Source organism: Poeciliopsis prolifica, unplaced genomic scaffold (assembly GCF_027474105.1).
Source record: "Poeciliopsis prolifica strain line A6 unplaced genomic scaffold, Auburn_PproV2 SCAFFOLD052, whole genome shotgun sequence".
NCBI lineage: Eukaryota > Metazoa > Chordata > Actinopteri > Cyprinodontiformes > Poeciliidae > Poeciliopsis > Poeciliopsis prolifica.
This window is the reverse complement of record NW_026562427.1, coordinates 3,110,990-3,135,354: the sequence shown is the minus strand read 5'-3', so window position 1 is coordinate 3,135,354 and position 24,365 is coordinate 3,110,990. Positions and strand designations below refer to the sequence as shown.

The 24,365-nt window shown below is 37.2% G+C and overlaps 1 protein-coding gene across 2 annotated transcripts in view; it reads right to left on the bottom strand.

Annotated features, from left to right (window-relative positions):
* Positions 1 to 24,365, bottom strand: part of adgrb2 (adhesion G protein-coupled receptor B2) — a 241,880-nt gene that overhangs the window by 46,429 nt on the left and 171,086 nt on the right. For both annotated transcript variants that reach the window (XM_055058814.1, XM_055058815.1), the window contains 5 exons: positions 10,312 to 10,415; positions 9,836 to 9,938; positions 9,139 to 9,289; positions 5,170 to 5,239; positions 3,117 to 3,183 (listed from right to left, as the gene is read on the bottom strand). In XM_055058814.1, coding sequence (XP_054914789.1) covers positions 3,117 to 3,183; positions 5,170 to 5,239; positions 9,139 to 9,289; positions 9,836 to 9,938; positions 10,312 to 10,415 — 495 coding nt within the window. The remainder of the gene's footprint in view (positions 1 to 3,116; positions 3,184 to 5,169; positions 5,240 to 9,138; positions 9,290 to 9,835; positions 9,939 to 10,311; positions 10,416 to 24,365) is intronic.

Sequence of the window (24,365 nt, the reverse complement as noted above, 5' to 3'; positions counted from 1 at the left end):
AAGACAGACGGCATAGAACAGGCTGCGCTACAGTATTGCAACTGATATTTAACAAAGCGCAAGTGTAGCTTTATGAACAAGCCGCAAAATAAACGTCATTCATACCATCTGGGTTGCAGTAAATGGGTGGCCCTAATGCTCACACACCTTTCCCGTCCTTAAATAAAATAACTCTTAACATACATAATTCAGCCGGTACAAAAACGTTGATAGGAAGGTACAGATTTCAACTTTCACATGTTTGCAAAAAAAAGTGTAAATAAATGTTCAAATTTGACTACAGCTTTTTGGAATGAAGATCAGTAAGTGTAGGCCACAAAAATCTCAAGAAAACATTGCAAAGTCCTGAAAGGACTGAAAGGTGAAAAAGACAACGAAGGGAGGCACGGACAAAAGAAGGAAGAAGTGGAGGGTGAGCAGTGGAAGAAAGAAGGGACAGACAACAGTCATAAAATTTGTTAACTCCTCGAAAAAGCCCCGCCAAGCTCTCGTCAGAAATTCAGATACAAGCATCCATGTCCCATCTGGGACATGAATGTGTCTGATCCATAGTTTATTTCCTGACATGTGTACGACAGCAAGCATGACAGATCTGATGCCACCCAACAGTATCAACAGCCAACAGCCACCCAACAGTGGCAACAATTAGCAATCTAAGATGTAGTGCACTCTATCCAGACTTATTAAACCTAATGGCAGAAATCTCCACCATGAGATTCATTAAGCACGAATTATCACAGCTCCGACAAAAACAGACAATTAAGACCCCACTGAGATGCAATTATGGCACTACATTGTACTGTAGAGCTGAGTTTAGGTAGATGTGCATAAAAAACGTCCAGCCACTGAACTTGGTAAAAACAACACACACAGAGCTATATTTGTGCCCCACCATGTTCCTTTTAAATTTATGGTCAAGGACAGGCTTCAGCCCTAGATGCATTTGGTTCGGTGACTCATGCTCTGAAAGCACGCATTACAGGGCGAGTTTAAGGGCAAGAATACAGCTATAATTCAGTGTAGAAATCTAATATATAGCCAAAAGCTCTTGTCTGCTTACACTGTATTTTTTTTCCTGGGTTGACATTTTAAACTCGGAGTTCAAGGGTCTCTGCTCATCATTTTGACATGTGTGCTTCTAAAGTGACGGGCGAAGAGCAACTGAGGTCAGCATTCATACTCGTTAATGCCATCAGCTTTTAAGGGATGGTGCATATCAGAAGTTTGATTTTTTTTTTCTTTTGTCTTTTAGCATTTAAGGTCAGTATTGCTAAACTTCATTTTATGTATGCTCCTTACAGCACTGCTAGTTTGGCAAGAAGCACCTATTAAAAATCAATATATAAGAGTTAAGAATCCTGTCAAAATCAATATGAACCTTATGTTGAGCACATTTAATGATGATGCATATCCAAACAATGAGGATGCGAAAATATTTTGTTGGAACTGTGATAAATGTTGCTAACTTATGGTAGTATATTGAACATATTTATTAGTCATTTAGGGCACTTTGTGTGCAGTGGGGGTGTTCACTGAAGAAGACAAATATAAGACAATTGTAATGTATGCATTCAAAATGTTAACATGCTGTATTTTGTTGCTTTATGCATCTTTCTCTCCCCCATGGTCTTATGTTGTTGCATTATTATGACATGCTTAAATACTAAATCATAGGAATCCAGCTATTAGCATTGACCATATATAGGCTGTCACCAGAGGCAACACTTGTTGAAGAGGGTACTGGTGCAAGCCTTCAAAAGAATTAAAAAAAAGGCCATAATAAAATCAATATTATTACAAAAAAGAAGCTCCTAATTGCCCTCTTTTTATTATCATCTGTAACAGCAAACAGTGAAAGAATAAAAATATAAAATTGACCAAAAACAATGTTTCTCGTTATTTGGTTGACTCAGTCCTGAGCTTGCTCTGCACAGTTTACTGTGGAAGAGAATGAGGAGAAGAGATATGGATATCGATATTGTCATCATGCAAAGGCTGTCCATATTCTCAGCTGAGGCTTTCCCAACACAGAGAAGGAACAGGCAGGAAAGAGGCCCCAGTGCTGAGGTGTAGCATCCTTGTGACATTTTTATTAGCTACAGCAGAGCTATGTTCAGGCCAAGATGCAAGATACCATAATTATTATATTATTACAATTAGTTACTAATTATAAGTGAAAAAAAAATGTATGATTAAATTAGCAATAAATATTTTTACAATGACTACTTTATTTGAAGTAGAATAACACAGATTAGGTAAGGTGTATAACAACATCTATGTTTGCATGCAACTACATTTAGGCAAAAGTAAAAAAAAAACAAAAAAAAATCTATTTCATGTGTGCGAATTGGGTAAATGTATGTTACATCTTTTCTTTTTGAAGTCCTGACTCCCATTTTAGGATTAAAGCTGCAGATTGAGTCCCATTTTGTTGAGAGTTTGTGAGAGACTCAGAATCCCTCTGCTAAAATTTGGGCCAATTGGTCACAGTCACAAATATTACCCAAATTTTCCAATCAACACTTCACCATCATTAAGAGATTTCAAACTGGTGTGTGAAGAGTTCAGTTTTAACCAATCCAGTCCGCTTACTGATTCGATTAAGTCTCTTGGCTGACTGTACATTGAACATGTATTAGTTTTCAAAAAACATGACTATTTATAACAATCTCTCATTTAATCTTGTCTTGGCAAGTTTTGAATATCTTTTAAACTATTCACCTCAATTGTGAACACAGAGCCGATGGAAGTCTAAATTACTACTGCAATTGGCTTAAACAATGTTAAGACATGTTCCAGAACCAGGTTGAATCCAACATTAGCAAATATTCTATATCTTATTTATGTATTTAATTGGTCAATTCAAAATTACTGAATGTGTATGTTTAATATGGTAAAAGTAGCGCCTTAACATATAATTGATATATGTATATATATATATATATATATATATATATATATATATAGGACACATTATCTCAAGCAGCCAATGGAACATTGTCCACAAACTTTTAAGGTCCATCATATTCGGATAATGTGTGGAGGGAGCAAAACAATCATGGACCACCATCTAGGGCGCCAGGTTGGCAAAACCATGCAATGGTGGGCAGACTCACCAGTACAATGACAGCAGCAGGACCAACGAAGGCATAAAGCAGGCCGCCCTCCAAAGACAACCAGCAACTAGAAGAAAACAGAAGCACAGCACAGATTGAGGGCTCACCTTTCACTTCAGTGCGAGAGCTGATGAAACTTTAGGTAAAAAAAAAATAAACTTAACACAAATTTATTTGGTGAAGGTGTCCAACTAATGGAGAATTTATTGCCCTTTATTTTTATCGCTAAATGAAATTGCTTCTTTTTGTTTTACTGGAGCCTGTTTTCTTTTTATTAAAGATCCACTGATGCCCAGCAACAAGAGACAGATTTTTAAAATAAATTTTGGTGACTCCTTAGTTAGCAATGACTCCCTGCCAGCCTGTGCTTAGTCTTCATGGTAACCGATATCAGCAGTTGTGTTTTCATGCCTGGCTGGATATCGAGATTGCAATGACGGCTTTGAAAAATCAAAACAGGAGCCTCTAACTTCCAGGTATCTGATAAATCCTCTTATGCAAAAGGCAAAGATTTAGTTGAAAGAAAGAAATGATTAATCCCACAAGTTTGTGTATTCAAAGTGCTCTTCAGGATTGCCTGGTAAAAATTTACTTTCTGTTGACTAAGAATCACTAAGAAAAAAAAAAAAAAAGTTAAATACTTCTGAAGGAAGAGAGCCCACTGCATTTATGCATGCAATCATTCAAAATTCATCTTAAGAGCCTATGACTCTAAAATCTGTTTGTGCTTTTTCATCAGATCATTGCATTGCCTGGAGGAGGTTGTTGTTCTGAAACATGAACCAGCATGATCTGGGTTATACATAACAACTGCTTTTACTGAAACATTTAACAATAAAACGTCACATCATCTTAAAGATTGATAAAAATCTTGTGTAAATGAGCCACTGTGACGTTTGCAATTATTTCAAAAATAAACCTTTTATGAGAGAAAGTGACTGCCATTATTTACCATTAGTAAAGTAAAAAAAAAAAAAAGTTCCTCTTTCAGCCCAGTAAAATATGACTTTTTCTGTGGTTGAGAGGTCTTTTGATAAAATGCCACAAAAAGGCCTGGAGTCACTGACTACATGGAGCACTCCATCTCTTCCTTGTGTTGTGTACAACTACTCAACTACTCAAGGCCACTAGTATTCCCTTGTTAAAAAAAAAAAAAAAAAAAAAAGAAAAGAAAAATCAGCTGTTTGAAAATATTTCCATCACAAACTATTTAGCAAGTTAAGTTTGAAAACTAAAGGCGCCTGTCTACTCCAGGCAGGATCATTACTAACTGCAAAGCAGAGCTCCACTTTAAAAGAAAATAAAAAAATAAAAAAGTAACAACCCCTTTAAAAAGTAGCAGTCACGCAGGTGGTGGAGAGAGGAGGTGGATAATTTGCACACACTTACATTTTTATATTGCATCTAAGCTATAATAAACACACACATTTTGGCTCCTTTTAATGCATAAACTATGTTTTAAGTGTAATTCCAGTCTATGTGTGAGGGCTTGGAGTCTTCCAAAAACACTCGGGGATGCTTTCTCTCGTAAAACCTGATAATGTAGTCATAAATACCGCAAGCCACAGAGAGATACTTAAAGCTTGAACTGTAATTTCCGAAAGCGATCAAGTGCCTTGATGATACCTTCTTTTAATTGCATTGAGAGCATCATGTTGAGCTTATTAAATAAGAATCATGTAAATTCCATCCAGTTCAGTCTTTATATCACCACATTTTTTTAAAAGGTACTGATATACAGCACACTGAGAAATTAGGGGAAACTGGCACCTTTGGTGATGCAATAAATATATTATTAAATCATTAACAAAAACAGATATTGGTAACAATCCAGATCTGATAATCACCTCTGCATGGTATTCTTTAAGAGCCTTCTGCTTGTAAACATACAGAGAAACCAATGGAAATCTGGCAGAAAGACCAGCGAATGCCACTACACCTCAGGCCCATTTGAGAGCTAGTGAGAGGAAGAAGCTGCTATTAAGCAAAGGCATCCAAATTGAGTGGTGATTAGAGCGCAAGAGCAAGCAGGGAGTCTGGGCAGAATACTTACTAGCTGGCGGTGCCATAACCTCTTGCTCTGGTGAAACCCACCGACACTGCAACAACAAGGGCTGGAAGACCTGCAGTGAAACACACGCAGAGAGAAAAAGATCAAACGGCTGAGACAAAGGATGAAAGGAAGCTTGGATGGTGATGGGACACATTGGCACAAGACACAGTGAGAACAACTCTGACTCTGCTCGACGAAATGCAAAGCTTGCTTTGCACAGCATGAACGGGTGACTGAGACCGATTTGATTTTGTGTTGTGCATATGCTCCCTTAAAAACACTAATAGACATGGCAATGTGTCTACACACATGCTATTTGAACTTGTTCCACATTTGATCAAATTCTATGTATTTTCAAAAAAGTGCTTTCAAAAAAAAATTGTGTGCACAGGCGAAAAGTTGGGAAATATTTGACAAAAAAGCAACATTCCATGTAATGTGCAGCTCAATCTGTCTGTCTCTCTGTAAATGAAAAGTAAGCGTGACTGCTGCAGATCGCCTGCGTGCAAAAGAAGGAACATCGCGGCGCCCGTAATGGGTTTGGCTCTGAAATATTCTCGTAATTAACAAAGCTGTGATTATGGCTGGTAATGAAAAGCAATTAGAAAAAGTCACATTAACTTTAACAAATAAGATGGTCGAGAGCCAAGTCTGTCCACCAAGCAGCCTGCACCGAGTCTCAGTTAGTCAACAACATCAATCTGGCGTTTACTTGTATAATGCGGTGAACACACAAACACACTCACACCTATGCATATACGTATCTGGCTCCGACCCAAATCCAGTTTCACCCTAAAAATCTCCTTTCTCCTTGGCAACAGATTTCAATCGCATAATTTGCTGGGAAAATTGCAAAATGGACGGAAGAAGGATAAAACATTTGATCCTCTCCGTTCTACCCAAATGTTTCATGCGTGTCATGTGCGTCTGGGAGGAACGTGCCGCAGCCACCAGCCCACGCCCTCCTCCCTCTCTCTGTGTCAGTATCTCCCCATCTGCGACCGTGGAGCAGTCTATACATTCTCTGCCTCTATCAGGTAAGGGCATCAGTGACTTGGCAGATTAGACTGCTGGGATCAATACTGAGTGAAATGAGCAGATTGTGTCCGTGTGGGTGTGTGTAGGGATGGTGCAGTGTTGTAATTTCCAGGCCTATCTTGAAGCATCTCCCCGTGTTGTGCAGATGTTATCATACCTTTTGATTATACACCGAACATTCTCCGTCCATGTTGCACCTGGTTGTACAACACTGAGGAGACGGCATAATGGAGTAACATGGAAGGTGAACGAAAAAGGTGACATACGGATGAATAGCGGCACTGTGCACTCTCAGTGAGCAGTGCTTTCTTGTCCTTTCTTGGCGCGTGTGAATGAGGAAAATGCATTAGGAAGTGTAAATATGGCTTTTGGGACACAAAGCAGTAAATAATTGCTTATAGAGCCGACGAATAGTGTATAATGAGAATGCAGGGAATGAAGATTGTTAAGCATAATACGGGCAACAATTTCAACACTGCAAGATAATAAGCGGTTACATTTCCATTCTGAAACAAGCCGGTCTTGCTGCCCTCCATCACTAATGCACCTCACATGACACAGCTTCAATCAGCACCCAATTCAGAAAACTGTAATTATTTGCAGTGGGACACAGGGACAGGATAGAAGTCCACTAAAAGTAGCAAGAGAAAGTTTTGTTATTTACAGAAGTATATAGTGAAAGTATTGTCGAATATGTTCTGGAATAATAGATGCTAATTTAGTTTTTGAAATAGACTGGTTCTATCAAGCAGCAACTCCAACTACTGAAACTCTCAGAGTGTCATGTTCTGTGTTTCTCTGTGTGTTCATTTTGAGTTTCTGGGTTCTCCGTGTTATTCTGTCTTCCACCTTGATTCCTCCCTGGTGTGTCTCGTTCCCTGATTACCTCTTGTGTATTTAATGTCACCCGTGTTTCTGTGTCTCCGTCGGGTCATTGTCGTATGAGTCGTTCCAGTCTGGCTGGCTGTCTGCCCTTTTGTTCCAGTTTCTATCAGGCTTCAGCTCAGCTGAGCTGCCTGGATTTTGGACTGTTTTGTATTGTTTTTTTTATTATTAAACTGTCATCATTCACTCCAACTTGGATCCACCACGTCTGCCTCATCACCCCACTACCACACTTTATGAAAACGAGAAAAAAGCACTTATTCTCATTGCTATTTCAGCGTAGCTCTAAAAATCTCAGAAAAAATTAAGCCTGGTTGGTAAACAACACAAACATGAACAGAGGGGTTTGAATCATCTCAAAGCAATTTTAATTCTAATCATATTTATGAATGGATGGGTGGATGGTCTTTGGAGGTCTTCATATTTTCCCCATATTACAGCTAAAGATGTAACGTATTTGCGATTAACCAACATACAGTGGTGAAAAAGACTTTAGTCAGATGAAACAAAGTTTTACATGTTTGACTTACAATGCAAGATGTGATTGAACACAATGCTACACATCTCACTGTCATCTTGTGTTTCTGAGAGAAAATGCTTTTTGTTTTGTTTGCATGGTCAGGGAAAACTAGTGAGGGTTTATGGGTGCAGCAAAATACAGCCAAAGCTACAATGCTAAAATGCAATCACTTAGATTCCAAAGCATTCATGTGCCTTTACTTTTAGTGAAGTAAAATTCCAAGCCAAAAAATATGTAGACAGATTTTTTTAAATTTTACTTTAAGTCTCCAAGGCAGAATGGGAAGATGTGTAAAACTGATGGAGATCTATCCTTCAAAAAGCATTGGATGAAATGTGTCTCCTTAAAGTACTGATTATATCTAAATACACAATGAATAAGTTAGTGTTGTTCTATAATATTATATTCTATATAGAGTTTGTAAAGTGGAAAAAAGTAAATGATTTTAACAACTCCATGGTATCTGAAATACAGTGGTCTACTCCCTTTTTGTCCCCATACTTCAAAAAGACTTCAAAAGTCCTGAAATCAAATTTGTTGCTGCTCCAGTCATCATGGGATCAATAACAATGTAATGTATTTCAATTTGGTCGAGAAACACTTTGGTGACAAGCAACCAGTAGAAGATCTTGGGTGAAAAGTGTCCTGGGTGAGGTCCCTATCACTCTTAGTCCACAACCATTACACCAATGCTTGTAAAACATTCCTCTGGTCCCACTGACTATTTATTCACACATACTAATATCGGAGAATCATCCTTTCTCCATTTAGGTTCTTGGTGTATGAGGTTGAAGAATCATGAATTCATGAATTCCATTTCTCAACACTAGCAATATATCACCAGCCCATTTATTCATGCTATCCTTATGGGCTAACAGAGCAAAATGGCATGTAATAACTAGTTCTCTTTGGTGGCCTGCCCCTAAGCAACACCCTGAAGAGAGCGTTCCCTAGCATGTAATTTTCTGTAACATTAGCTCTGCGTAGGTGTGCTCAATGCCTGTGCATATACAAGCATCCAAATCGCTAAAAGAGATAGAGGAAAACACAGATTTATTATTTATACTCAACACTAATTATAGACAAGTAGCTTACAGGTGAGAAATCAATGGGTATCAGCTTATACGTTATCAAACCTTCAGGTAAGAGTTGACAAGCTTTCGATCAGTTGTGTTTCTAAAGTTATTGGATTTTACACAATCAGAATTCTTTGAGAATGGATGGATTCACTCAACCACCATTACTGACAGACTGCAAAATCAATCAAGTTCAACTGTATTGTCACACCAACATTCAAATATGTTCAGAAATAGGTTTTGTCTTTCAGATTGAAGGTTAGCTATTTAAAAAAGGCTGCTATGAATACAGCAGTTCATTGAACAAGTTGTGTCTATGCTTGTTGTATCTTCAACATGAGCAACTGCATACATATTTTATGGTGAGCAGGCATCAGGAGTCAAGCGCAATCATAAACGAGGTTCAGACAAATATATAACGTGGAATGGATCGAGCACGTGTATACTTACCCCAGCCGAGGCACAGAAAACGCTTGCGAATGATGCGTGACCTTGTTTTGCCAATGACAGCCAGGTAGGACTGCCATGCCTCAGTTAGCACCCAGCAGAAGGATGCCAAGAAGAAGAAATGCAGGAAAGCAGCAGTCACAGTACACAGCCCCTGCAGCAAGGCAAGAAGTAAGCAAGAACTTAAAGCAAGAAAAAAAACACAGATTCCTTACAAAAACACACAAATGCATAGAGAAACTAGTAAAGGCATCAAATAAGGAGAAAACAAGTGAAACTTCCACAGAACAAAACAGTAGGTAATCGAAAACGGCAATCTAATCAAGAGCACTCTTTGTTCTTTAATGTTGAAGGTGGCTTTGCTGTGTTCTTCAGCTAGATCGATCCTGACTGCCACACGGTGAAGGCTTGCTTAGTCAGACAGCTCAGAGAGGGGTTTGCCAAAAATGTCAGCATGCTGCTTTGAAACCTCCACTGTATTAAGCTCTAAATCCTGTAAGTTGTTTCCCTTTTGTTTTCAAAGCTATTAAAATAGGCATATTTGAATTTGTGACCATCATAGATAAAGGTCTGTTTTTATATATATATATATATATATATATATATATATATATATATATATATATATATATATATATATATATATATATATATATATATATATATATATATATATATATATATATGAAGAGTGCTTTACCTTGTTGAGTGTTTGAGATTGTCCGAGCAGAATCAGTAAATTGGAGGCCAGGATGGAGAAGCAAAAGTTGACCAAGATGATCGATCTCTCTGACCGGATATACCTTAGGAGCAGAAGATTAGAAAGATTTAAAAAGTCACATTCAAAGCTCCATAGATCTTTTTCTTTTTCTCGTTTCCAAGACAGCTTAGTCATCAGATTGATTTTGGCACCTGTAAAGAGTATTAGTAAAAGAGAAATAAAGGAATCAAAGAAGGGAAATGCCAGTGATCAACCCCCTCTGGATTATTTTGTTCTTTTTTACGCCTCTGTCTTTTTTTTTTTTTTTTTGTCGCCATAGCTGATGGACACAAATTAGGCTTTTTTTTACAATTTGCAATGGCAAAAACCTGAAAAGAAAATTTGCTTTGTGCAAACAGGAAATGTGTAAAATACAGATGTAGGTGTCACTATTAAATGTGTGCGCATGCAGTCACCTCCAAAAGGCAGCGTAGATGAGCAGCAGGATGAGGAGAGCAGTGCAGGACACTCCACAGCCCACCATAAGGGGCACTGAGGGCATGCTGGTAGGACCCATGTCCTGAAACACAAGGACAGAGGAGAAGGCCGGTTAATAATTAGCGTATCAGTTTTTTCTACTTTGGTCAACAGAGAATGAAGGCCCGGCTCATTTTACAAGTGCATCTCAATGAATTGGTATATAATGTGAAGATTAATTTGTTTCAGTAAATTAACTCAGAAAATGTTGCTCAAAGATTTATTATACATAACATGATGTATTTCTAGAATGATCATTTTGATGAAAAGAGCTGTACAGACAGTGAAAATTCGATAATATGTTGTCCTACAGGGCATGTTAGTCGCACTCCACATCATCTGATGGCCCCAACACTCTGGTATGGACTTTGCGTCACTATCCTTGCAAAACAGAGGACAGTGTTGCTTGTGCACATTTTGCTTAACCTTCCTCCAGAGGATGTCAGTAACTATTTGCTAAACAACTGTGGAGTTAGCAGTTTTGCCCATAAAATTGTTGGTTGAAATTATTTTTTTAAAATTGCCTTTATGCAATGTTTAAAACTTCTCATTGATTAAACATTTTGTTTCTATTTGCACTCAAAAAGGAAACTCAAAATGTTAATACATGTGTAAAATAACCAAACAAATATATTTGTTTAATGTTTAGAAGTATTCCAGCTGGGCGACATGAAACTGCACAACACAAAGACACAGGAAGACAGAAAAAGAGATGGAAACATAGCAGATGCCTCATTTTTATGGAATCTTATTTCAAGAAAAAAAAATGGTCAAAATTAAAATTGCAGACAAATTTAGAGACGGTTTCTTCTTCTTTGCTAGGAAATAACACATTGGTTGGTATATCATTTGATACACAAAAATATGAAATCAAATGTTTGTGTTTTGAATACAAATTGAAAGGGGACATTAAAAATTAGCTGAGGAAGAAAAAACATCTAGAAGAATAGCACAAAGTCCAAACTCAAAACAAAGTCTTATTAAGTCCAAGAATGGATGGACTTCATCAACAGGAACCGATGCAGTTAGATGAAGCATCAAATTTAAACAGATAATAGATCAGAGTAAACGGTCCAAGTTAACAGTCTTTCAGTAAAAAACAAGGAACCACTGCATAAAAATGGAGCTTGACCTTCCCAACATCAGTTTGCAAAAATACAACATAAGTTTATGATTGATAGTTGTGTTGCTGTTGCCTTTTCTCAAAGCTAGTAGCAATACAAATCACAATACATTGCAGCATTGCTTATAATTGTTTTTTGATTGCTGTGCAGAACAAAGCATGCAACACATTAATTTTGCTCTATTACCTTAAGAAGTCATTGGTAAAGATGATAGCTGGACGAACAGAGATGGATGAATGGATTCGTGCTCTGCTAATATTTATCGATCCAGGTGAATGGAGTCTAAATTCCCTTGTTGCCCACACCAGTATTATTTATTTAGTCCATTCATCTGGACGTTTAAATGACTTCAGACGTGTTGACCCGACTTCTTTCCTCAAGAAAGTCTTGGAGATACCGACATGCACCTTCTTTCACAATGTCAGGGTCATTTGCACAAAGCAAGCGGTCCTTTGAGGATTCCTTCCTCTTTTAATTGATCACATTCTGTCAAAACTGTGAACTACTATAGAATCTCCAGGGGACACATGTTTGTCAAACCTGACACACAGGCCACAATTTGTGAGGTTGAAGGGTTGTGTTTGATCAGGCGGTCAGCAGCACAGGAGCACCACAAGGGACTGTACTCTCACAATTGGTTTTCATTCATTACAGGTCAGACTTTCAGAGTCCCGTCATCTACAGAATTTATCAGATGACTTTGTAGCTATGAGTCTACAAAATGAGCATTAATCAGTCAATATTGTTCTCACAAATTGGACAAAAATGCATGTTTTTTGAAACTGGAATGTCCAGACAATGAAACAGATAGTCTTGTCAGGCTTCCAAATTACTGCTTCGCTTTTACAGACTCTATTAACTCTTCCAGTCCCTGAGTTTTAATCCTTTTAACGACTCCTGCAAATTACAGGCAATTACCTTTAATTAGAATTACAAGAGTGTTACAATGAATGGAGTTAGATAATGACATGCAATTACACTTCTCCAAAAGTTGTCCCTTTATTAAAACTACAAGCAACCATCCTGACCAATGTGTCATACCCTACAAAAAATGTCTTGCTCCCATGTACATGGACACTGATGATTTCAATCTACTGTTGATTACAATGACTGACACATGAAGACATACTTTTTCCCAACTGTCAGTCATCACCATGTAAGAATATTGTAAAAAGCTTTGTGTTCCTTTTTGTGTACCTGAATTATCATGTTTTTCTGTCTATGTTAAAGGGTTTAATACAATTAGAAGATTAAAAACAATTAAGCAATTCAGAAAACATTTTTTCAGCACAATTTTGCTCTCAATATGCATCTTCAAAAGGATGAAAACGTAATTAATCTACATGTAAATCATACACCCTACTCATACCCAAATAGGCTTTACATTTGTTCAGCTTAAGATTTCAGTCGCAGTTAAACTTAAGATACAATGCTTTTGATAAAAAAAAAACCCACATATGATGTCTTTAACATCAAATTTAATTGAAAATATTCTAACTGAAATACGTGAGGCAATGTGTGCCTTTGTCTTCCCAAAGACGAGTAAAACTCACAAGACTGATGCAAGAAAGGTGACCTCTTTATCTTTTTTAGAAAGAATCCAGGAATGCAACCTAAAAAAGAATGAATGGTGAAGAAATTCACAGGGAAATGGAACAGGAAGAGTTAAAGACAAGTACGTGAAAGGAATGAGGAGGGTAGGGAAGAAGAAGAAAAAGCAACAGAAAGTCAAAGCTTCCCTTTTAGTGTTTTTTTTTTTCCCCTGCCCCATCAAAGGAAGCCAATTTCTCCAGAGGAAAGTGGAATAGGTTGGAATACCAATACGGCATACACACAAAAACACACAAGTGGGAGAACGGAGGTGAAACATAATCAAAACCGTCTCACAAGAAAAGAGAACCACGAAAGAAACGAAAGGGGGCATATGAAAAGCATCTGCTTCGGGAAATTGGGAAGTGCCAAAGGGAGAGGGAGAAACAAGAGAGAATAATTGTGTTTGATTTTATGTAGAGAAGAAGGTCAAAATGCCTTTTACAAATCCAACAGATCAGACCGTAAACGCATGTTGAATGAAAAGTGTGCAGCGTCTAGCGAGTGTATCAATTTCCCGTTAAAGGTGCCCCCACCCCCACATTTTGTCATATTAGGCAACATCAACTGGAGCAAACTTAATTGAATTTAAATTATAGAGGAACAGTAGTTAATTAGTGTGAAATGGGGGGGTGGCAGTATAAATATAGAAAAAGATTGCTGCATATCTAGTCAAATAAAAATATTTGAACATCATAATCCTAGTATCCACCTTAGGCAGCATGAAGTCCAAGGACTGCACCACAGAGGTCGATGATAGTGTTATGGAAAGGTGTACAGCATGGTTATAAAAGAAAACTCCAACCTCTGAATATTCCAAATGAATTTAATTCAACAGTTGAAAACAGAAAAGTATGGCATGCCAAGACATGGTCGTCCACCTAAACTGACAGGCTGCGGAAGGAAAGTAGAAATGTGTCAGAGATGAATGGTTACTCTAGAGAAGCTGCAGAGATCAATGGCTCGGGTGAGAGAATCGGTTACAGGGATATCTATTAGCCATGCACTCCACAAACCTGACCTTTATGGAAGACTGCTAAAAAAAGTTATTACAAGAATCCATTTTGTCTTTTTCATCGTTTGCAAACAGGATAAACCTTTCAGACCGAACAAACGTGCACCAGAAGATGCTCTGGTCAGATGAGACCAAAACTAACATTTTTGATCTAAATGTAAAGCTTTGTGCAATAGAGAACTAACATTGCACACCTCTTTAAAACAGTGAAACACACTGCTACCTACACCATGCTGTGGGGTTGCTTTTCTTCAGTAGCACTAGGAAATTGATTAGAAATAACAGTAAATTGGGAAAATAAATATTGGGACAAAACCCAGTCCAAACACACAAAGCACTTATAGGACTGATCAAAGCATGCTAAGGTGTTGACATGTCCCAGTCAAAGTTCAGACACCAATCCAAAGGATAATCTGGGGCTTGAAGCTACTGTGAAGGATGGTTCTACAAAGTACTCGCACAGCATGGCGGAAAACATAGGTGACCTAAAATATTATGATTTTTATTTAGCAAGAAATAAAATAAAAGTCCAAACCATGAATTACTTTCTTTTCACTTCACAATTCTGCAGTACTATCAGTCGTTCTATCACAAAAAAACACATGCAGACATTTGCATTTTCAGCAAATACAAGAAAAATTCAAGGGGTATAGACATTGATATAAATAGGAAGTGCTTAAATATGCACTTGAAAGATCCCCTTTTTTAATACGTTAGCATTTCTGAGATGCCACACTTTACTGTATTCAAAGCACGTTAGGAGATAATCTTAGAACTCCTCATAGTTCTTTGGTTGCAATTTAAAACTGGCATGCATAAATTGTACATCAAAAATGAGATTCGAAGAATCACGTGATGATGTAAAAAAACTGTACAAAAAATGTAAATAAATGGAAACAGATTACCCACACAAACCCTGAAGCCCCCAGGCTACTTTCTACCGCAGAAATGTTATGCCCTTAAAGGAAAACTGTGATAATACATTGCTGCTGGTCAGAATGTTTGACCGTGAAACACAGTGACTACAGATTAGTGCAAGAGTGTTGAGGTTTTGCTGTATATGGCCAGTTCCCCATGGGCAGCTTGATAGAAAAGATAGCTATTTTCAGCTCAGGAAGTTTAACCTACTTATCTCCTCTCACTGAGACTTCCCCTCTCTTCTTTCCCACCCATTCCGCCGTACCAACCTCTCCGTTTCCTTCCCCGCCTCTCTAGGTTACTCATCCCATTCCCCTTACATCTTTCTTCCTCAATTCTCCATCAACACGTCTCACACATCAGTGCTCTTGTTAATGCACCCTCAATGGGGATGCGCCCTAGACAACTTGAATCCAGAGTCTATCTGCATCTTTGCCACATGCATCACAAAGTCTGCATCAGGCTTCACACAGAGGGGTATTTCTATACTCACGTACAGCTTAATGGCAGAACTACATTTAAAACCAGAAAAAGAAAATACATAGCGTAATATAGTTCATCAGAAAAATCAAGAACCCAATATTTAATTTGAGCACATTTATTCAGAGGGGAAAACTCTGATATTAAAAAGAGTAGGTTATATAAAAAAAAAAAGAAAATAACATCACCGATACCTCACTACCCCAATTCATCCCTATAAAATAACCTTAACTGAAACTGTATCTACTTTGGTAATATCTCCTGTGGTTATGAAGATGATTTAACACATGTGCTATTTTTTTTTCAGAGCCCTTCAAAAGGGTGAAAAAAACCAAAAAACAAACAAACAAAACAAAACAAGAAAGAAAGGCATATGATAAGAAATCTCTCCATGTTTAGGATAATACTTCCCTAAACATGACCACATCTGTCAGGGCAATAATTTAAAAATATATACATATAACTGAGGTTCTGCGATGTTTCTCTACCAGAGACCTGGGAATTTTATGAGTATTCCATAATGTCTTGGCTCTTTAAAGATTATATTTTAAGTGGAAGTGTTGCAGGTTCTGCCAGAGGAGGGAAAATAAGTCAACACCAATTTTATAGCAGCGGACAAATTCAAAACATGTAGCTGTATTAAAAGAAATGATCCACCCACAAACAAAATCTACCTTATTCAAATCTCATGTTTCAAAAGCATGTTCTAAGAACTTGTTTCACACTTGATATTGCAAAAATCTATAACAGACTTAGAATTTAAAAGAAAAAAATAGATTAATTCTTGGAAGCTCCATTCATTCTATTCAAAACAGAAGAGCGTGGTGGTTACTGGTTGTATTCAAAGTTTTCTCTGATTTTACTGAGACACGGACATTTTACATTTTCTTCAGACTGTATGCATCTGAATTTTCACTCTAACAAATCCCAAAACAAATGAGATATAAAAAAAAATAAATAAATAAAATTCCATATACTTCTTATTAGAATGCTTTTGGGCAATGAATACTATTGAAAAGCCAAAACATTTCCACTAAAACAGTTTTAGTTTCTTCGGAAGCCAAGACCCCAGGTAACATTTTAAGGAAAGGAAGAAATCACTGTTATATGCGAGCTTTTCTAAGAAGCAAGTCTGAACATCTACTTTTTCAGGAGATTGTTGTTATGTCTATCCCTGCTTCTGCAGACAAACAATTCCTGGAAGTAAAGGAACATTGTGAGTATGCTGAGAGACTAAAAAAAAAAAAAAAAGAAAAAAAAAAAGATGCCTGAAGGAGCACAGGAATATATCATCTTTATGCCATTTTATAAACGACAGCCTGTCGCAAAATCCAAAAGTTTACATCACTTTTGGCACACTTAGAGCAGATTGACAGATTGAAGCTGATGGGCCGCATTGAAACAGTCGGTGGTTTCAACCAGTGCAACTTTAGTGTCATAACACAAAACCTCTATAATTAAAAGAACGGAAACGAGACAAGAAATATCCACTCATCTAGCATTGTATCCCACAGATATGAACATTTCCAGTTTCAGTTAGATTGAAAATGTGACAATTTACTAAAACACTGTGTTTGACTCATTATATATCACTTTAGCAATATATGTATTTTTCTACAGACTCACTACAACCTGACCTATTGCTACTTTGGTAAGATCATTTCCTTTTGATAACTTCGCATAACTTTGCAAAAAAAAGAGTACATTTTTATTTCAGACTCTTTCAATGTCAAATAAAGAAATAAATGAGAAAATGTTGATGCAATAATTTTCTTTGCTATTTCTGCAGTTGTATAAATAAGATTTTTCATTAAATGAAAGAAATTAACCTCATGTAAAATAAATCATATATATATATATATATATATATATATATATATATATATATATATATATATATATATATATATATATATATATATATATATTTAACTGATGTAAATAACATTAATTCCTTACAGACATGGTATTTTTATTCAAACATATCAAAAAATTATATCATAGTTTGTCCATAATGTCTTTGGACACAGCTCTATGGCCAAATATATATAGTTTTTTCAAGTGCACGCTGTCTTTAAAGACAAAATTACTCCTGGGAAAATGAAACTTTATTCTTCAAGATTAAAACAAACAACACACCAAACCTCAATCATTGTGAAACACTGATCACCTTTTTTTCCAGGTTATTTCTGCTCTCAACTTGGCTAACCTTTAATTAATGTAATAAAGCATTCAGTGATTCTACTCCAGTTCCACCCAGAATCCTTCATAAACTTCTGAATGCCTTCTTCTTTAATTATTGTTGACAAGTGCAAGATCTGTGCATGTTTTAACCTTGTAGAAGTCGCTTCATTTGGAGCAGGCCTTTGTTTTCTTTCTCGGCGCCGTCTCTGATTTTAATAAGTTAAAATATGAGCTGCCATCTTGCAGGGCCTCAGTCATCCCTCTCTGCCATCAGATCGGGAACAATGGCCATTAATAGTCTAAATAATAGAGTGAGCTCTAAAATGTATCCATTCTGATTAGGGGAACTCTGAGCGACCAAATGATAGCGAGGCGAAACGGATTTAAGCTCATTCCCGGCAGAGACGATCGTTTCACGAGAATGATTGTGCCTAAAAGCAGTTAGTTTGGCAGGTGTATGAGAAAAGCTTCGAGACAGCCCATACAGAACAAAGACGGCATGGCTGAGCAAAAATACTTTGATGCAGTAATTGGTTAATAAATAAATTATCTTTCCTGTCCTCTCTGCTCTGAATGGGGTGTTTGTCTCCTCGGAGTTGGTGTGTTTGTGCGCTCATCAACAGCGACTGAACTGAGGTCTCAGGTGCTGCTTAAACCACTGACCTTTTCACTAACATTTCCGGTTATCTGCCTGAGTGAGCACATGAGCTACAAATCCCCCAGTTATGAGAACAAATCTGAGTGAATTACTTCAAGGTATAATTATATTCCAAGTAAACATTGCAACACTGAAGCAGAAGAAGTACAAGGTGGCTTATTGGCTCTGGTAACAACTGTCTTTTCAAAAGGCAATACTTCCTTCAAAGTCCAAATCTCATGATTCCCCCAATGAATAATGTGAAAGCCAGCCTGCATCTCAAGAGTTTGTGTTCCCACTGGTCACTTCAAGAATTAAGTGGCTCAGTCTTTTGTATCTTTTCATGACCTAACTCAATCAATCCCTCCTCTGCCCTCCATTTCTCTGAAGTGAAAACCCGTCTGAAAGCATCGGTCCAAAAGCAACACGCAGCACAGTGTACGCGCAAATACACGTGTTGAAACCTCAGCGACTATAGAAAGTAAACAGGATTAACTGGCTATCCTTCACTTCACTGTAAACGGCCTGTAATAGCACCACTGCTTCTAAATCCCTCCATCTCTCTCTTTCTCTCTCGCTCTCTCGCCCTACCACCTCCTCCTTTTTCTATTAAACATGGAGGTTAATCCTCGCCCCCCCTTGTCCTCAGCGTTGTGGCCCGGGATAAGCTGTCAGAGCTGGGCGGCTGATACTCAGATCTGCTCCAGCAGCCTGGACACCGCATATGAATGTGTGTTTGGAAGACCTCTGCATGCTTTTTTTTGGTACTTTGCGACTTGCACACATGCTTCTAGGCCTTCATATGTGTGTCAATGGACAGCTGAACTGCATGTCTGGAAATTGCTTCTCTATTTTAATTGACTGCCACCACTTTCATATATGAACTATGATCCTGCTTTGATTATACATGGTTGTTCACATGCAAAATTAGTTGGAAAACGTGTATAAAACTTGTCGTTATGTTAAATTCAGGATTGTGAACAGTTTTGGCCGCTTAAAAATGTATTTTTTTTCTCATTCACATTTCTTTTTATCAAATGTGAATGTGTTAGATCATCTGTATAAGAACAAAAAGCATTTTTCAAATCACAATTCCATTAACTAAGAACAGGCTGTCCAAGTGAGCTGTGAAAATGTCAATAATGCCTTGTAAAATCCTGATTGAATTATCAAATTCTTTGGAAAGTTTAGTTCAACTTCACTTTTACTACCAGGCCTGTACAATCAGACAAACATTTTTAATCTGATAATATGAACTAGGCAAAACAAAAAAACACTCAAAACACATCATGTTTCAATCTAAATAAGATGGAAAAAAGTCATCAACATTTATTAAAACATTTATTAAAAAATTAAAAAGCTGGTCAAGACTTACACATTTATGAAAATAAAATTTCATAAAACCAAATACATAAAGGACTAGTAATATTTGGCCAAGTGCTAGTTCTCTGTTTAAAATTTTTTGGGGCACCCTGAATAGTAAAAAAGATTGATCAAATGCAGTTTCAATTCAAGTTCAACTTAAACACACAAGGAGAATTTCCAGCACAGCAGTTTGTTATGATGTACCTAATAAAAAAAAGCCTGTTCAAATGGTACAGTCCAAATATTCCCAGGATGAAAGGACAATAGTGAAAAAATGTCACTCAGTGGTCTTACACATAGACAACTGTGTGTGAAGACATGAATGATAGAGGCCTATACCACACTGCAGGGTGCAGCAGGACTCCAAATTGAAAAGGAGGGAATCCATTTTTTTTTTCCCGCCAAGTCTAGGTGGGAAGACTGGTCATCGAAATCGAAGAGGGTATCCACCTCAGGAAAAATCCAGTATCCCAAAAAAAAAAAAAAAAACTGAAAAAAAACCCAAAACAAAACTAAAACAATACCAAAAAAAACATGACATGTCAACAGACAGGACCAGAATAATAATATAATGTTTACCAAGCTTTTCTAGCCATAATCTATCAATTAGTTTGCAAATTACTTGTAATAAAGCTGTTCACTTTTAGCATAATATATTATTATTAGTACTTTTTGCGTCTTAAATTACAAAGACTCTCAGGCTGCACAACTCAGCAGTCTCCTCCCGACATCAGCTCTTGTTTAGCACACACAACAATACTGCAGGGCGGGACCTACACCGATAGTCTGCATTCTGATTGGTTGAGACGCACTAGACTCTACTTATTTTGATTGGTTCAGGCATCCCGCTTTCCTAACTTCTGTTTTTGTGAAGAGGTGCCCTCATTTTATGTGGGTTATGAGAAAACATCCAGTAATGGTGAATATGTGTTCCTAGAGCACTTCAGTGACTCATTCCGGATCTGATGAAATTATCCAAAACAATATTTAAAGCACACTTTCTCCACTGAGTTCAGTGTACATGAGTATAAAATAAGCGAGTGCAAAGTTTGCAAAAATGTGGAACATGAAGGAGTTTGATGGACCTCTGCTGACCAAAAACAACATAGTCCATTGAAAAAACAATGCAATTGGCTCTAAAAATAAACAAAGAAAGATGAAGACATAATTTCAGCCATAATTACAGTGAGAGAAATTAACAAAACCAGGCTTCTGTACTTTAATCTGTTTTCGAGGTTCCAGGTTTCTAAAAAAACTTTTTCTTTTGTACTGATGTTGAGGCTTCAATCTTCAGCTTTTTTCACTTCCTGAGCATTTTCAGGGCATCCAGGATGTATTGTTTACTCAAAAATCCTCAGCTAGTACTCACTACATCCCACAGATGGGGGCAAGTCCAGACCTCAAAAGCCTAACAGTTATTGAACCAAGTTCAAGAAAAAAAATTGGTACCTTATGATCAGTTTACACGTGTCCTCTCAACATCAAGTCCATTTCATTAATTATGTTAGTACAAGGTTTTTAAATTATGCTGTTGCTATGTTTAATCTGTTGGGTAGGAATTTCACTCGTGAGGAATTGCCTTTTTTTTTCCGGCAATAAGCCAGGTTATCTCGGAGATGTTGACTTTGCACTTCCACTGGTTGTTCAGTCAGTGTTGCTGTTGGAACAGCTGAGTCTATGGAGGCGACTTAAGTGTACCATAACATCGACATCGACGCATGTTCAAAAAAGGAAAAAAAAAAAACAAAATAAAACAAACAAAAAAACTGTCCACTGTCGTAAACACAAAGCAAGAAAGAGTTAATTCTCCAACTAATCCCCAACACCCATTTTCCAGAATCCAATCTCTGCTACAGCAACAAAGTGCACTCAGCATTAGTAACAGAAGCCTCTGGCTGAGAGCCATCGACAAAAAAACACTGACCCATAGCTTTAGGGCCTCTGCACTGGGTCTAATGGTTGTACTGGGGGCTGAGTGAGGACTCACTAATGGTCACCACACTCCTCATTGATGCCACACACACCACAGAAGTCAATGTACTTTTCCTCCCAGCCCACTTTCCAGAGGAAAAGTCAGTACTGTTCATCTGGACGAGAAGTCACAGGAAGCTCAAATGTCGCTTGGAATGACCTGTTCATCATATAGGTCACTGCCATCATGTTGCCCCATAATACAGGAATTAATGTGCTGTAATAGGTTTCAGGCCTCTAAAAAGTAATTCAAACTCTGAGGGACCAGGTAATGAATAACAGCAGTTACTCGACTTGAGGGGCATCGCCTGACTTCGACCTTCTTAACACTCAATGAAAAAGGAACAGAGCCATTCAAGGAGTAGAGCAGAAGGGGATAATAACCTCCAACAATCCAGCAGATATGTCTGTCTCACTTGGTCAGCTGTGTACATGAGGTTTTCTCTCACACAGCCAGTCCTTCATCCTCAGTGCCAAGTCAGCAATGGCAAATTATCAACTCTGTACCTATCATCCTGCGACAGGATGATAAGGAAACATGCACGTCCTTGTTAGCTGGTGTAAAAACAAGTTCCTTCAGTAATAGTGACTCAGTAATCATGAAAATTCACGTAAAAAATACAAAACAAATAATAATCATTATCTCATGCTGAAGCTTAATTGTAAGATTATTCTAACTTTTAGTCAAAAACATTAGGTTTAGGAGATTACCACCTCCGACCTGCAGGCGGCAGTGTTTCTCTGTCCTGCTACACTCCTGCCTCAGCTTTACTTAATGCTAAGTTGTGGTCCATTATTGGTAAGACAAGTAACAAAAAGTTACATTTACCATCATAAATAAGAGCAAATTTATCAAAATGTTAAACAAAAACAGTATGAGAACTTATCTACTGCAGGTCAGATAATCACTGATGACAATAAATTGCTTATTGGGACCCTAAAAGTAGATGACTACTGGGGAATTTGGAAAATTATGCCAAATGATTTAGAGAAATTAATAACATTGCTTGCTTACTAACTACAAGGGCATATAGTTGCTGTATGCTCAGAATATAAAGAATTCTTTTGCAGATCCACAACTGTTGCTAATTCAGTCAATAATATATTATGTTTGGAGTTGAAATATTCCAAACAGACCTCCGGGGAAAAAGTTGAGCCACAATGCCAAGCCTCTGTCCTATTAATCTATGGTACAAATCACTACATTCACCTTTTCGTGGAAATGGGGACACTCATCAGTCCTCTACAAGGAGGATGTCACAGCTTAAGAGATGTGACATGGATTTAGCCGCGACACAACATGAGCAAGCAAACTGTTAGCTTAATGGAACAACCTTGAAATAGTAAATCAAGTTTTTTTTTCAATTCATGCAGTCTTACTGACCTAGCAAAGTACAACTAATCACCTTCACAAATTCACAGATGAAAAGCAGTATGCAGTGTAATGGTTCATGACTATTTCTTTTAGGAGCTGGTCTCCAACTGACAAGGTCCTCATGTACAAACGTCTGAGGTGTAGATGCTACGTCACAGCATCGGTCCTTTTGCAATCCAATTCTGACATCAACATGAATGACGTTGCCTTTCATGTTGCCACTTCAGGTGCACAACTCTCACCGCCGCTCTTCTTCTACACAATAGCCTAAAAAATGGGAAAGTGCTGAAGCATCAGAAGACGGCTACGCCTGACAGAGCCTGCACCATTGTTTTTCGTCATGATAATGCTCTTCAAAGAGACAGCAACGGTGATTCTAAAGTTCCTATTACTCTTCCTCCACCATGGCCACCAGAACGGATCAAGAGGATATATGTTAGGGTTTATCTATTATTAGATATGCTACGAATCATTTGGAACCTTCCTGGCACATTCGCTGCAGACAGATCTATGTCCTGTCTTTGCAGTGAATGGACTGAAAAATCTACATTTCATATAGACCAGTAGTTTGACGTCGATTTAACCGAATATTTTAAAAACAAATTTAAATGGTAGGAGAAACAGTATTATTATTATTTATTTTTTTCTAAGAACAAGAGCTTGTTAAGAACAATTAGAAATGCCATCTATTTCATTTAGACTATAATCTAAAAATATTTTCCAAAAAAGAAAAAAAAATCATTTATTTTTCAGTTTTACAAAACAGTGATCTCGTTATTCATGTTATCAATTGAAATACCTAGGTTACAATGAAATATACTTCTGAGGTTAATTTAGTAAAATTTTAAGAAAGCTAATTAAAATATAAAAAACACCTGCAAGAAGGGATTTTTTTAATTAGCATTTTTTCAAATAATGCAGAGACAGGGCTTCTTAGAAAAAGAATAACCTTGAAAGTTGACCTCGACAGAACTAAATATACCAAATTCATTTAGTTGTAGGACTTTAGAAAAAGCAAAGCTAAAGTGGAAGTCTTCATTCTGAGTCATAGCCAACCAAACATATTAAGAGCATTTCTATTAAGAGTGGTTTAATTCACTAGTTTGTAAAAGATATATTTTTGTTAACGCTGACAGAAGGTTGCATCTTAAAAACAGGTAATTGAATGCTGCACATCTTACTATAAGAGAAAAAAAAGTTGTAACAAAAAGGAAGATAGACCTACCTTTCTTGATAATCTTAAACTTTGCAGGACAAAAAAATATAACTGGAAAAGTTTACCAAGCAAAAATTAATGCTAATTATAAGTATTACTTTTTGGAAGCTAAAGTTTA